General features: G+C 38.1%; 1 protein-coding gene across 1 annotated transcript; it reads right to left on the reverse strand.

The window, feature by feature from the left end:
• Positions 1–8,018: 8,018 nt before the first annotated feature.
• LOC143889571 (elongation factor 1-alpha-like) lies at positions 8,019–13,801 on the reverse strand. The gene is made up of 3 exons (XM_077393833.1): positions 13,667–13,801; positions 9,902–10,381; positions 8,019–9,159 (listed from the first exon to the last, which is right to left on the reverse strand). The coding sequence occupies exons 2-3, from the start codon at positions 10,361–10,363 to the stop codon at positions 8,278–8,280; spliced, it is 1,344 nt and encodes a 447-aa protein (XP_077249948.1). The 5' UTR covers positions 10,364–10,381; positions 13,667–13,801; the 3' UTR covers positions 8,019–8,277.
• Positions 13,802–14,676: the final 875 nt, after the last annotated feature.

Genomic DNA, 14,676 nt, shown 5'->3' on the forward strand with positions numbered 1-14,676 from the left:
CTTCCGTTTTTTTTTTCACTCGTTTATTTTCACCGTTTTTTTCTTTCTACCCTACAATTCATCTTCCTCATCCTCCATTGAAAGGGAGAAGCAGAAATGCAAAATCCTAAAACAAATGAAAAACAAAACTTAGATATAGAGAGATAAATGGGAATGAACTCGTGTTTCAAGTTTTTGAGCTTTCCCACCTTCAATGGTGGCTAAATGATGAAGAAGATGACTGATAAGGGAAAAAAAACAAAGTTAAAAATGAAAAAGTAAAAAAAGAGGGAAAGAAGTGAGAAGAGGGAAAAGTGGAAAAGCAAAACATGTTGCTTAAGAAAACAGCATTTTCGTCCAGCTTTTAATGACAAGACCTCTTTTGTCCCTCGTTGATAATTTTTTAAAAGCATGGGTCCTCTTGATAATTCCGCCTAATTTCTGTCTCCCATTGGTAATTGTTCCATAAAATTTCATTGCAGACCATAATTTTATCATTTTTAAAAGAGGAATGCTAAAGTAAAGGGGCCCAAAAAATGCATAACATTTTTGGGTAATCCAAACCGTTCATTTTTCGGGCCCTGATTTAGGTAGGTTGGCCCTAGAAGATCTTCTCCATTAGGATGTTCCATACCCTTCGATTTGTGAAGGTTTAAAATGGTATAAAAACCTCCATGATCGGAGTATTAGGATCATCCTGTGGAGAAGATTTTCAAGGTCCACACTATCTACATCAGGGGCTCAATAGAGGAACAGTTTGGATCACCCAAAAAATGTACATCGGTGATGTGGATCCAATAAGGGTGCCCTTTCAGATGCTTATTAATGGCGGCCTTCAGTTTAGCATTCTTCTTTTTCAAATTACCAAATATTTGACTAATTTAATTAATAAGAGTAATGATAGAATGAAGGGCGCCCTTGCAAAAACTAGCTTCAAGAGCACCCCTATTGGCTGATTTCGGCAAAGTCAACACGGTTTCCATTTTTTTAGGCACCATCCACTTTTTTCAGCACCACACTTTTAAGAAATTAACCTATAGGGGAACACTTGAAGCTGATTTTTGCAAGGGCGCCCTTCATTCTATCAGTCCTCAATTAATGAAACTTATTTTTTAATTTGCAAAGTAGAGACTCATCAGCAATCCAAATGTTATCAAAACAACATTAAAGTAACCCAACTTTTACTTAGTTTAAGCTTAATTAATTAGAATTAATGTTAATGTGGGTGTAGTTTACCTCTAACTTAACCATGGTTAACTAATCAACCTTAGTTTAGTCAAGTTGAGAGAAAATTCTAGGAAAAAAGGCAGGGTGTGGGCGAGACAGGGCTTCGTCATTTGCAATGTGTGGGGCGCTTTCTGGCCTTTTGAACTTAATCAGGGTTAGAAAAAGGTTAACCATGGTTAGGAAATGTGGGTTAAGATCTCTGAGGGTCTCATGTCATATCATCACATGTGAACGGGATTTTGGGAGTCAAACTTAGCGGAATGGGTCCCACACTCCACTTTCCTTGCTTTCCCCACTTTCTTGGATTCGAATCTTCGATTATTTTGCGGAAAGTTTGAAAAGGAAAAATATTTCAAGAATTTCTTTTACTTATTTTACACATGAAATGATAAGCTGAAGGGCGCCCTTGCAAAAAACCAGCTACAAGGGCTCTCCTATTGGTCGTTTTCAAAAGAAAAAATGAATTTATTGTTCTATTCATAAATGAACAGGCAAAAATATACCAGAGCTTTTATATCGTGTTTGGCTGTTTGCTCCAGGATTTTTCAAAAGGTATTGTACGGCCCACTCCATAGGATGATCCAAACCGTCCATTTGTTGGGCCACAACACAACCTAAATAGGTTGTGCCCAAAAATCATTTCAATAGGATGATCCTCACCCTCGGATCTATAGAGGATTAGAGATGTGCGGAGAAGGAGAGAATTGAGTGGGTGGGTTAGAGATGGCATCAAAAATCCCTAAACACAAGTGAACAGAAAATACCTGTTTAAAATCCCTAAAAACAAGAGTTCGTATCCCCTGTAGTAAACCCAATGGCATGGTTTACAGGTGACTGCGCGCATCCATAGGGATTAGTCCTAGGGGTGCAACTTGGGCGGGCTCAACCCCAACCCGACGGGTTCAACCCGGAAAGAAGTCGGTTGGGTTGTGTTCAAGTCGGGTTTCCGTTTTCTCAACCCGGGTTCGGGTTGAGGGCTTTGGCAACCCGACCCGAGTGAACCCGACATTTTTAATAATTTTTTTTATCTTTTAAGCTTAGAATCTCGGGTTGGGTCGGGTTCAACTCGGGTAGGCAAAAAGGGTTCTTTGGTCGGGTCAGGTTGAACCTCGTCGAGTTGGAACTCGGGTCGGGTCGGGTTGAGCAAATGGTTCCTCAGGTCGGGGTCAGGTTGGCCTAAACCCGGCCCAACCCGACCCAAGTTGCACACCTAATTAGTCCTGCCATAAAATGGAGTGGGGATACCCTATGTCATAAAAATATACTTGTCTAAAATTGGTTTTTTTTATTATCTTTGTTTTTAAGGAGCTTTTCATGCTCCTCTGACTCCCACTGTGTCAACTCTCTCCATCTCTGGCAAATCTCTCTCAGCTGATATTTTTTCATGGTGGCCAAACATGTCATAAAAGGACTAGAAGGGTCTCGTGGCGTATCATTATTCTCCATGAAGAGGAATGGCGAAGCATCTCCACATTGTTCTCATGAAAAATGAAATTTGTGGTCCACTTGCTGCCATTGGTACAAGTAATGTGACCCATAGGGTGAAAATATCATTTCATGGGCCCCATAAATTCTGTCGACATGAACAAGAAAAATCTGAACTTATAGATTCGGCTACCTGGCATGATACAAGCACCACATTTAATCAGCGACTTTAGGGTTGAGCTTTTGCTAAAAAAATAAATTGGAATCAAAACAAACCTGACCCAATTTTCTGGTAAAAGCTCAACCTGAATTCCCAAAAATCTAGCTGCTTAAGATCACCTAAAAGAAAGGTTTTTCATTGGGAACAAGTTTTAAGTTTTGGAATTCTACCCATCCTAATAAAACTATAATTTCTGTGAGTATCATTAATGGAATAGCCCCCAAACTCCTTACAAGTTAAGGCCCAATTAGCATTGTTTGAGAATATACCACGAGAAAGGTGATTGAGAGAGAGTTAGTTAACGATAATAATAACAGATTATCGGACATTAGGGACTAAATGATTCGTGAGGCCTTGGATCTTCTTCTTCTTCTTCTTCTTCTTCTTCTTCCCAGTTGCAGCGATGGTAGGCAATGGTGCTGAAAATCTGGAAAAAATTAGAGAAGAAGAACTAGAGGGCATTTCGGTCTTTTGGACTGAGCCCGACGTGAAATCAAATAATGATTTCTATCGTTTCTATAATAAAACACAATTTTTGCATAATTTACCCTTTCAAAAATTCTGAATTTTTTATTTAATAACTTCTTTTATAAACTTCTATGCCAAATGGGTACAAAATAGTTCCTTAATCTTATAGCCATGTTTTGAAGGTTTCCATGTGAACTTTTACAAACGTCTATTCCAAATGGGGGTACAAAATAGTTCCTTAATCTTATAGCAATGTTTAGAAGGTTTCAAACATGTTGACAAGTTCTCATTGTACCATGTCAACCCCATCAAACATTTCATTGATGGCATCCCCTAATCACCAAGGGCTGATATTTCACCGTGAGGGACAGCTAATGGGATTGGAATAATCTCCTTCCACTCAAACACCGACACAAAAGCTGACCAAGTCTACATGTCGACTCTCTCACCTCCGCTTCATTTGAATCACAGTACTAATTGAGTTGGATGATAAGTTAAAGTTGGGGATTTGCTAGGGTCCATCACAGAAGGCATTTCTCTCCGGTACTATTGAATAAAGAACTGCTCTTGGTCTACCCGCTGTGATTGAAGCACTAACCGCAGTTGTGCTAGATTCTGTGAAATGCCTTCTGTGATTGTCCCTAGCAAATCCCCTTAAAGTTACTTATGTAGTTCCTAAGCATATCTCTACTCTATGAAGATAACTGAGTGGAATCTCTAACTCCGGTACTATTTGAATCACAGTACTAATTGAGTTGGACAATAAGTTAAAGTTGAGGATTTGCTAGGGTCCATCACAGAAGGCATTTCGCAGATGGTCTGTTGCATGTCAAATCAGCCACCTCGTGAATGATGACAAAAGCCGGTGAGAAGTGAGCCTCTATGCTGGTCTGACATGTGACAGACCATCTGCGAAATGCCTTCTGTGATTGTCCCTAACAAATCCCCTTAAAGTTACTTATGTAGTTCCTAAGCATATCTCTACTCTATGAAGATAACTGAGTGGAATCTCTAACTCAGTAAAAATTCAATTTAATGGCAAAGCAATCCACTTAGCAACCACTCCCTTCCAAACTACTCTATTAAAAACAACATAATCTTTCAATTCCTTCGTAGATCTTGGACCTAAAACCAAGCCATACAATACCTTTCACATGAGTCCAATTAATACTAGACGATTTCATGTCGATGACCAGCTTTTGTCATGAATTAACTTTGTTTTCAAACATTCTTACAACTATACTTCCCATAAAAGCGCAAAGAGAGTAATCCTCTAAAGCATTGTTTAAAACCTCCCTGGATCTTCTAGCCTAAGTTCGAGCTTCACCCAACTAAGTCGAGCAAAGACCCCCCCACTTGTTAGAGTTAATGAAGAATTGACTGCTTCAATCATAACTCACTCGGATTGTCTTCTTTTTACTTTGACTGAGTTCTTACCCGTGGTCTAAATTCTTAAAACATGGCTCCAAAGAATTTATCCTTTTTTCACTAAAAAGACTGATAAACTCTATCGAGAAGGTTATCAGCCTAATCGGGATGACCCAACTGGCATAGCTTCTGCCTAGCTCTACTCACTCTTCACGTCGGATACGTGTTGCATTATCACGACTGTACTGAAAATCGTATCATATCGGGTTTTTTTTTTCTTTTTCTTTTTTTTCGAATGGTAAAGAATTATATTAAAAGGAAAGAAGAATCTACAACCCAAGAGGGGCGAAAAAAACAAGACGATCAATATCAAGGGGAGGGGGCAAAATAGAACTCCAAATCTACCATAGAGGCTCCCTCCCTTGCTAGCCTATTCCCCTCATTGTTCGCTGATCTGGAGGCTCCCTCCCTCACTAGCCTATTCCCCTCAATGTTCGTCGATCCTGAAACATGATAGAAGGAAATGATAGATCCCTCTACTCCATCAATGATCTCATCAATCCATTGTGCCAAGTGCGAACCACCAAGGATGAGGAAGAGACCCTTTCAACCATTTTATCACGTTTAGTGAATCCATTTCCACTACAGCTCTTACCCCTGCCTTGTTAGAGTCAGCAATACCAATGGGGCCTGAGAACGCCCAGCATGCAGTAATGATGTCTATTTGGAGATATAATCTCATCTTTTGTTATAGCATGATTACATAGGGAAGCACATTAGTACATGTAATTATCATGTTGAGAAAATCCATTGGATAAATCTGACCCAATCATGCACAATTAAATGGAAAAGTAAAAACAAACAAAAGCATATGATGAACAACCGAGATTTTTTCCGTTGTTCGGCCAAGATGCACATCAATAGGCGAGAACACGGTGTTCCAGTATGAGAAAACTAAATTATAAGGATTACAATGGATTAGCTCAAACCCACAATCCTTTCCCTTGCTTCTCAACCAAGATCGTACAGGAAGGTATTCCAAGTGAAACCCAAAGAAGAAAAACCTCCACTCTACCTATCTCTCTTTTTCTCTCGTTTCTCGTCCTCCCATCAAGAGAATAACATTTGATAGTACTTTGTTCTCTAGAAATACAAAGATCAATTGTATAGCTTTTCTTGGCAGGAAGCTAAGCAAAGCTTGATTGATGTATGATGTTCTCAAAAACATATGGGAGAAACTGGGGTAAAAGAAGTGTTTTTTTGGAAGGAGCATAACAGTGACTTCATTTTTAGCATTTTCATTACATTTATTATGTTTTTGAAAGACAAATCACTCTTTTGATAAATCTTAGGATGGATAGTTGTAAGCAGAGCAATGGACAGCCCGAGTCATGTAACAGACCTTACGGAGGATAATCCCTCCTGCAAGCAAAGAACCTCAGCTAGAATTCCTCTTTAATCGCATTTCTACCAATAAAGTTGAATAGATGGCTAGAATTTTTGCTCCGTGAGGTTTATTAATTGGAGTCAAGATGGCTAGCAGCTTTGGTAGTGACGCTATATTTAAGTAGGGGATCCACACAATGTACAAGCAAGCCCTATGATGTCAACGGAGATCTTGTTTGTAACCCACATAGGGCCAGTAATTGTGAAGAATGGGACCCACCTTTCTTCAAATTAGTGAACCCTGAGTTCGACATAGGTGAGACTGATCATATACGGTGGGGCATACCTCAGTAAAGTGGGTCTCAACTTTAACACTATCCTTTCATTTGAATCTCATATGGCCCCAAGCAATCATAAGATTTAACAACCGAATATCTTTTTGATAGGCCTTGCTTCCGATCTCGTATCGCCATAAATTACATAGGGCAATTGTTCACATTCAGTGACAACAACTAAACATTATTGAGGTCACATGATTGGTGGGAATATTAGGCAATATAAGATAAAAGCATGGGCTATCAAATGACCCGTTCAGATCAATCAAAATAAAAGTATTGGATGTGTCATTGCTATGCCAAAATAAAACTAAATGACAGTCCCACCTAGGGGTGTAAACGAATCGAATTCGGAGCGGATATGACTATATCCGAATTCAATTACAGTATACACTATCCGAATTCGGATTCGGATTCGACGGATATTTAATATCTATTACCGAATTCGCATCCGTCGGATATTGTTCGAATTCGGATATTATCCGTATCCGTTTATCCGGTAAATTCGAACAATTTATTGCAGCACTTTATCTTTTTTCTCCTACTTACTCGAATGAATTTTTCAAAACCTAAAACTAGACCTCTACATTCTCTTCACAAAATTAACTCTCAAACCCTAAAATATGTGAGATCCTCTTCTTCCTTTTAAAACAAAGGCAGAGAGAGAGAGAGGGAAGCGATGGAGATGGAGATGGATGATAGTGTTGGTAGTGGTCTTTAAGTTTTTCCTTCTTTTTTGTATATGATAGAATGGGTTTGGGTTATTTTGATGGAATGGGTTTAGGCTATTTTTGTTTTTATTTTATTTTTTCTAAAAAGAATATTCACTTTTCTTATAGAAACAAAAGATAGTATGTCATTACTAAAAATAAATATTAATGATATTATTAATAATAAATAAAAAGGATTTACTTCTCGGATTCATATGTTAAACAGATCGGATATACCATTTACCAGATTCGCATCCGCTAAGAGCCGGATATCTCATAAACGGATTCGGATAATATCCGCTTGAAATGGATTCGGATAATATTCGCTTTAAACGGATTCGGATGCGGACGGTAATCGAATTTCCGAATATCCATTTACACCCCTAGTCCCACCCGTTCAGAACAGTGCCAAAATGTAAAGATACTTTGACAAATGACCTTCATTCTATCATTCTAGTAAGTGGGCATATTCCCAGCCCCTTTCACAGCATTCTGTACTGAAAGTGGGTGCTCTGTCATCCACTTTTGTCATTAATGGCCACTGTACGAATGACGAGCCAACATATCCCCCCTTTAAACAAAGCTGGTGGTGGTGGTTGCAATTCTTCCAATTATGGCTGTGTGTTAATGGACAACGCTGCTTTTCCACTACCCTCCATTATCACCCCCTTTTCCTTTTCGCTAAACATATTGCTTAGTCGAATTGCACCTACTTTTCTTCTAGCATTCAAAGCAGCAGAGACTCTAATAATAACTACTGATTTTGAATGCTCAAACATAGGCACACGTAAAGGTCCATAGACAGAAAAGGAGAAGGAAACCCTGAGATGGATTTCCTCACATTATTATCTAGAGCTATTAATCTCAAAGGCCACACCGTTGTTTCATGGGACCCTTAAATACTAAAACCCACATTTTATTTTATAAACTCTCAATTCAAACACCATCCAAGATTAAACATAAAATCCATGCAAGACAAAAATTAAAAATAACAAGACAAAATGATATGGTCTCTTAATCATAAAATGGAGATTGGCACATACCTTCGCCACCGCCGATCGAGCACCCAGTTCTGCATCCACACACTCGACACCGCGCTAATTGACTCCAAACTACTAACAGTGCCCAGCACTACTACTGATGCAGAACTCTTATCGGTTCACTTCTTCTTTGCTGCGGATTTGGTGACCTTAGCACCAGAAGGATCCTTCTTCTCCACGCTCTTAATAACACCCACGGCAACCGTCTGCCTCATGTCCCTAACAGCAAAACGCCCAAGTGGAGGGTACTCTGAGAAAGTTTCCACCACCATCGGCTTTGTAGGGATCATCTTCACCATTCCAGCATCTCCATTCTTCAGAAATTTGGGTTCCTTCTCAAGCTCCTTTCCAGAACGCCTATCAATTTTGGTCAAAATCTCTCCGAATTTGACTGCTATGTGTGAGGTGTGGCAGTCTAGAACTGGGGCATAACCATTTCCAATCTGTCCAGGGTGGTTCATGATGATCACTTGGGAGGTGAAGTTGGCTGCCTCTTTAGCAGGGTCGTCCTTTGAGTTGGAGGCCACGAACCCACGTTTCAGATCCTTGACGGCAACATTTTTAACATTAAAGCCAACATTGTCACCAGGGAGAGCCTCGAGGAGAGCTTCGTGATGCATTTCAACGGATTTAACTTCAGTGGTGAGACCGGTGGGGCCAAATGTGATGACCATGCCGGGTTTGATGGTCCCAGTCTCGACACGACCAACAGGGACAGTTCCAATGCCGCCAATTTTGTAGACATCCTGAAGTGGAAGGCGGAGGGGCTTGTCGGAGGGGCGCTTGGGCTCGAGGATCATGTCGAGAGCGTCAAGAAGCGTAGGGCCCTTGTACCAGTCGAGGTTTGAGGATCTTTCAATCATATTGTCACCTTCGAAACCGGAGATGGGGACAAATGCTATCTTCTCTGGGTTGTACCCGACTTTCTTGAGGTAGGAAGAGACTTCCTTCACAATTTCATCGTACCTTGCCTTGGAATACTTAGGAGTGGTAGCATCCATCTATTAACAGATCAATGAAACAAAGAAATTCCAGTTACTATTTATGCACAGAGATAATGAAGAGCAATGTATTCATTCATCATCAATGGCTGAACTAATAGGGCAACATGACAAAAAATGCAATGCTCATCTATCGTCGAGGAATAAACTAATACAAGAACAAACATGAATAATTATAGAGAAATGATTTTAGCACTCCTCTGTTTTGATAGGTAGCGAAAGTATGAGGTTTTTTTGTTTTTAATTGGCAATGTCAGATCTTTTGGGGAACTGAAAATAACATATTGACAGCCCTTTAAACACAAAAAGACAAGAAGCTTTCGCTACCTATCAAAACAGTGGAGTGCTAAAATCATTCAAATCAATTTTTGCTATATCCCCAAAAAACATAAACCCAGAACGCTGCATCTGACAGAATAACCAGTAATGTCAATCAGAATGGAAGGATTTTCTTTTAAATTATTTCAGTAAAAATAAAGAAACAACACTAATATCATAGATAAAGATGATCAATCTATAAAAAAATGCAGGTACTACTGAAATCCTTTGTTCAGAATTGAAAAAAAAATGAAAATGCATAGAAATCGGTAAAATGGGAAAAAAAAAACAACCATAATTATGAGGTACTTCTACCGTACTCAGAATATGGACATCTAACTTTTATCACATTGGTGCAATGAATTTACATGGAAAAGAAACATTAACAATAACATAATAATGTTAAGGAGGGGAAAGTAGCGACCTTGTTACAGCAGCAGATCATCTGTTTCACTCCGAGTGTAAAAGCAAGCAATGCATGCTCACGGGTCTGGCCATCCTTTGAAATTCCAGCTTCAAAACCACCAGTCGTGGAGTCAATAATGAGGACAGCACAGTCAGCCTGGGAGGTTCCCGTGATCATGTTCTTGATGAAATCACGATGACCAGGGGCATCAATGACGGTGCAGTAGTATTTTGTAGTCTCAAACTTCCAGAGAGCAATGTCAATGGTGATACCACGCTCACGCTCAGCCTTTAGTTTGTCGAGAACCCATGCGTACTTGAATGACCTCTTGTTCATCTCCGCAGCTTCCTTCTCAAACCTCTCAATCACACGCTTGTCAATTCCTCCGAGCTTGTAGATGAGATGTCCAGTGGTCGTCGACTTCCCAGAGTCGACATGACCAATGACGACAATGTTGATGTGGAACTTCTCCTTACCCATTACTCCTTAGCCGTAAAACTAAAAAACAGAAGGGGAAAAACCATTAAAAAAAAAATTTTAATCACATTGCAATTCCAAGCCATTGATAAAAACCAAAAGATACAAGAGATAAATTTTAACAATGAATAAAATAGTGATAATATTGAAAGAACAAATAGGCAAAGGGCAAGGCATCCCAGCAATGTGCAAAGTTCCTAGTCTCAGAAGACTTTTTCTAATATGTTAATTACGCTTTATAAAGTTTACTCAACTAAGCCTTTGTCCCAAACTAGTTGGGGTCTACATCAGCTAGCATATTCCTAAAAAAACCAAAGTCAAAATAGTTTTAGGCAAGATTAGGTATATAGACTTTTAGGTTCTTATGTCTTGTGCCAACAGGGGTGAAGGAGTGGTTTCAGGAAAGAAAAAATCAACGAACCCCACCCAACATAAATCCAAAGAAACACAAGAAACCAAACTATACTACAACAAAATTTCCCAATCAATGACTCATTCGCAAAGAAGGTAAAAGAATCAGCTAATCAATGCAGTTCCGAGGAGTAAAGGGAGAAGATATTTTCACCCCCCATGCAGTACGCATGAGCCCCCTTATAATGTGATTTGACATGAACAGTGGGTAACTTTAACGCTTTTTGATGTCAAATCATGTTATAAGGGGGACACATGAGTACTTCAGGGACGTGAAAATATCATCGCCCGGAGTAAATACTCAAAGATAAAGTTGGTCATCTAAGGTTAAGACAGTTGATAAAGATGCCATTAAAGAAGACGAAGAAAAAAGTAGTAATTAGTAAACATCTAAACATAGTTTTAAACCCAAAATTGACACACAACAACGAACTGCTTCTCATGCCAATGTTATTGTTGGGGTAAGGGTTGGGGTTGGCTGCCCATGCACAAGTTAGTGTTTGGGTTGGGGTGGCATTTCACTCATTGTTTTGTGGCTGTCACGTGTTGGGTGGTCATACAAATAGGGAAGTCAAGAGAACTTTTTCTTTGTGGAGGCTCCGAATCACATTAGTTATTCCATTGCAATGCACGGAAGCACCTACCCATAAGGGAACCAAAAGTAGATATTATGGTATACTCTATCCTTATGTGTTAAATGATTATATTTAAATGAACTACGTGTGAAATACGGAGTATGTCTTATATACAAATATTTATATGAATCACATATGAAAATATGATATACGGCAAATTATCAAACATAAGCGGCAGCAAATGTCACTCGGTGTTTGATGTTGTTAAACACTTATGAGTGGTTTTTTTGCTTAGGTGATTTTGTTAATCTGTATATGTGCTTATTTTTAACATTTCCTAAAGTTTCATCTTAAATGCCCATTATTTGCATATGTTTTTTCATACACTTTCGTAATTTTACAAGATTTCTACGGAAATTTCTATGCATAATCGACATGTATCTTTTTCCAAAAGGACCAAAACACCTATCAAAACAGAAACAAGAAACCTTGCACGAAGAAAGCAAAATTTAAAACACATGCATACAGCCTCTATCCATCTAGGTAAACTAACTTCTAGATATTTTACTAAGAGACCATGGTTGTCAATTACAAAAAGAAGCAGAAGAAAATGTAGCGGCAATAAAACGTAAGAAGTAAGCTATTTCATAATCCATGGCATCCATGGATCATGAGACTTCAAACTATTAAGTCCCTTGCAGAACTGAATCCGAGAGTAAAGTCTATACCATGCAATTAAAGTAGAATAGTGTATATCATACAATTCAAGGACCACATCGTTAGCAACTTGCTTTCATTACAATCAAAGCGGAGCCTCTCTACCATAACAAATAGCCATGAGCCGGTTCAAAGAAGAAATTACATCCCATTTCTAAAAAGAATAACCGAGTAAAGCTTGCTTACTTCAATCATTAAATAAACACGAAGATGAAAATTTTCTTGCTAGCACGTAGAGGATTGACTCCTTAGTGCTTCTTAAAACACAACTTCAACAAACAAAATAAAACCAAGTTAAAAAAATACAGGACAATTTCCCAAACAGATCTAGCATGCATAACGAGAAAAAATAAATAAATGCTGAATCCTGTTTTCACCGTCAGGGGCAACTGCAATCGATGTAAATCACTACCGTTAAAAAATTGATTGGAATAGCAAAATATGGACACACTGAATCCTGATCCACTATGAAAACAGGCTTTTAGGATTTATCGAGAATAAAAACTTTGAAGCTTTAGAGAACTAGGATGATCTAAATACTCATAACTAAGACAATGTCAATTCATCTTAACCAAAAGCAGCATCATATTTCATAGAATTAGAAAACAATGAAAAAAAGTAACAGAAAACCATATTTACAAAGAAAAATTACCAGAAAATGTACATAAATAAATTACACCAGAAACTAAAATTGCTACATCAACCATCACATCTGATTCCAACATGCAAAACAGGAAAACTAAAACAAAAGAAAGAAAAAGGAATCACCTTGACGACTCAGGACTGAAAGAGCAAAACCGGCAATAAATAAAAGAAGAGAGAAATCGCAAAAATTTAAAAATATTAAAACATAGAAGGAAATACTAAAATCTCAAATCTCTGTCCAACTCCACACCAGATCCAAGTAAAAGATACCGGATAGAGATACATACGATGAATCATCTCACCATGTCAGAAAATATGACAGTAGAAACAAAGAGAATCGAAAACAGTTTTCAGAAAAAAAGACAGAGAATCGGAAAACGCTAGAGAAAAACACAGAATCTGAAAAAGTTCTAGAGGAACACAAAAAACGAAAAAAAGATAGAGAAAACAGAGAACCGGAAATAGGTCGAGAAAAAAACATAGAATTGGATATAGTTAAAGAAAAACAGAGAGAATCGTAATAAGTACGAGAAAAACACAGAGAATCGGAAAAAGTTAGAGAAAACCAGACAAAATCCAAAATTTTCTAGAAAAACACAGAAACGGAATATTTACCAGAAAAAACACAGAGAATCGGTAAAAGTTAGAGAAAAAACACAGCAACTCCTAATAATATGGACAGAAAAACAATCAGAAACGAAAAAAGTTAGAGAAAAACAGAGAATCGGAAAAGGATCGTTAAAAACACAGAGGATCAGAAAATTTTCGAGAAAAAACACAGAGAATCGGAAAATTTTAGAGAAAAACGCAGAGAATCGCAAAAGTTGGAGAAAACACTGCAAATCGGAGAAAAATCGAGAAAAAATGAGCTACTACGAAGAAAAACAGGATTAACTAGGCCTTGTAGGAATCTACGACTAGATCCAAAGAAAAGCTAGGGTTTTAACGGAGATCTTACCGGAATCGGAGTAGATCCGATGGAAATTCGGCAGTAGCGGCTACAGAGAGAGCGAGAGAGAGAGAATAGAAATGAAATGACTGGTTATGAGCAAAACCCTAGATAATTGTTCTTATTTATAGGCAATTATTTTACAAAACTACCCCTACAGTTACTTGAGTTGATGAGCGTAGTTTCGTCTTTTCCAGAATAAAAAATCGAGACGTGCGAGAGAAGGTACCTAATGCCGTATTGGCAATTAGTTAATCTTTATTTTAGTGATAAATGATAAGATTTGTTTTTACCAAAAGCAGCCTCCACATATGATAAATTTGCAAAAGAACTCCTTATAGTTTGCCTATTTACAATATAACAAAATTTATAAATCGAGTCCCACCCCCTTGCTTTTATAAATTACAAAACTGAAAGAATCATTTTGAAAATATGTCAAACTATAAACTTCATTTGCAAAACCCCCTCTGTTTGGTTGACGTAAGATCTGGACCGTTCATTGAGTATGGTCTTTGATAGGGAAAAGATGAAGACAAATATAGCCTTGTATTATCTGTTTGAGAATTTATATGATGGGTGGCCGTGAAAACATGTGAAGTCTAAAAAAAGTAGTTACGGCCCACTTTTTGTGATGATCCAAACCGTTCATCTGTTTGGGCACAACATAAATAGGTTGTGCCCCAAAAGTCAGTTCCATAGGATGATCCTAACCCTCTGATCTGTAGAAGATTCCATAAATGATTTTTGGAAATCTCCATATTCTATCTTCATTTTATTTTTCTTTCGGCTCTGATTCTTTCGGCTCTAAAAAAATGTAAAATTTGTTTTATGTTGTTTAAATGAACATAAAATAAATTTTACGTCCATTTTTTACCTTGGGAATTCTTCAAGCTCTAGCGGATGGGACAAAACTGCTTTTCAAAGAAGATCTTGTCCCATCCAGAGGAGATATTCGTTTATTCAGTATCATCAGACCATCCATAGCCGTGGAAAGAAACAAAGAATGGCGTAAAACAAAT

Source organism: Tasmannia lanceolata, unplaced genomic scaffold (assembly GCF_043159265.1).
Source record: "Tasmannia lanceolata isolate RefF3 unplaced genomic scaffold, GAP_Taslan_0.1 ptg000013l, whole genome shotgun sequence".
NCBI lineage: Eukaryota > Viridiplantae > Streptophyta > Magnoliopsida > Canellales > Winteraceae > Tasmannia > Tasmannia lanceolata.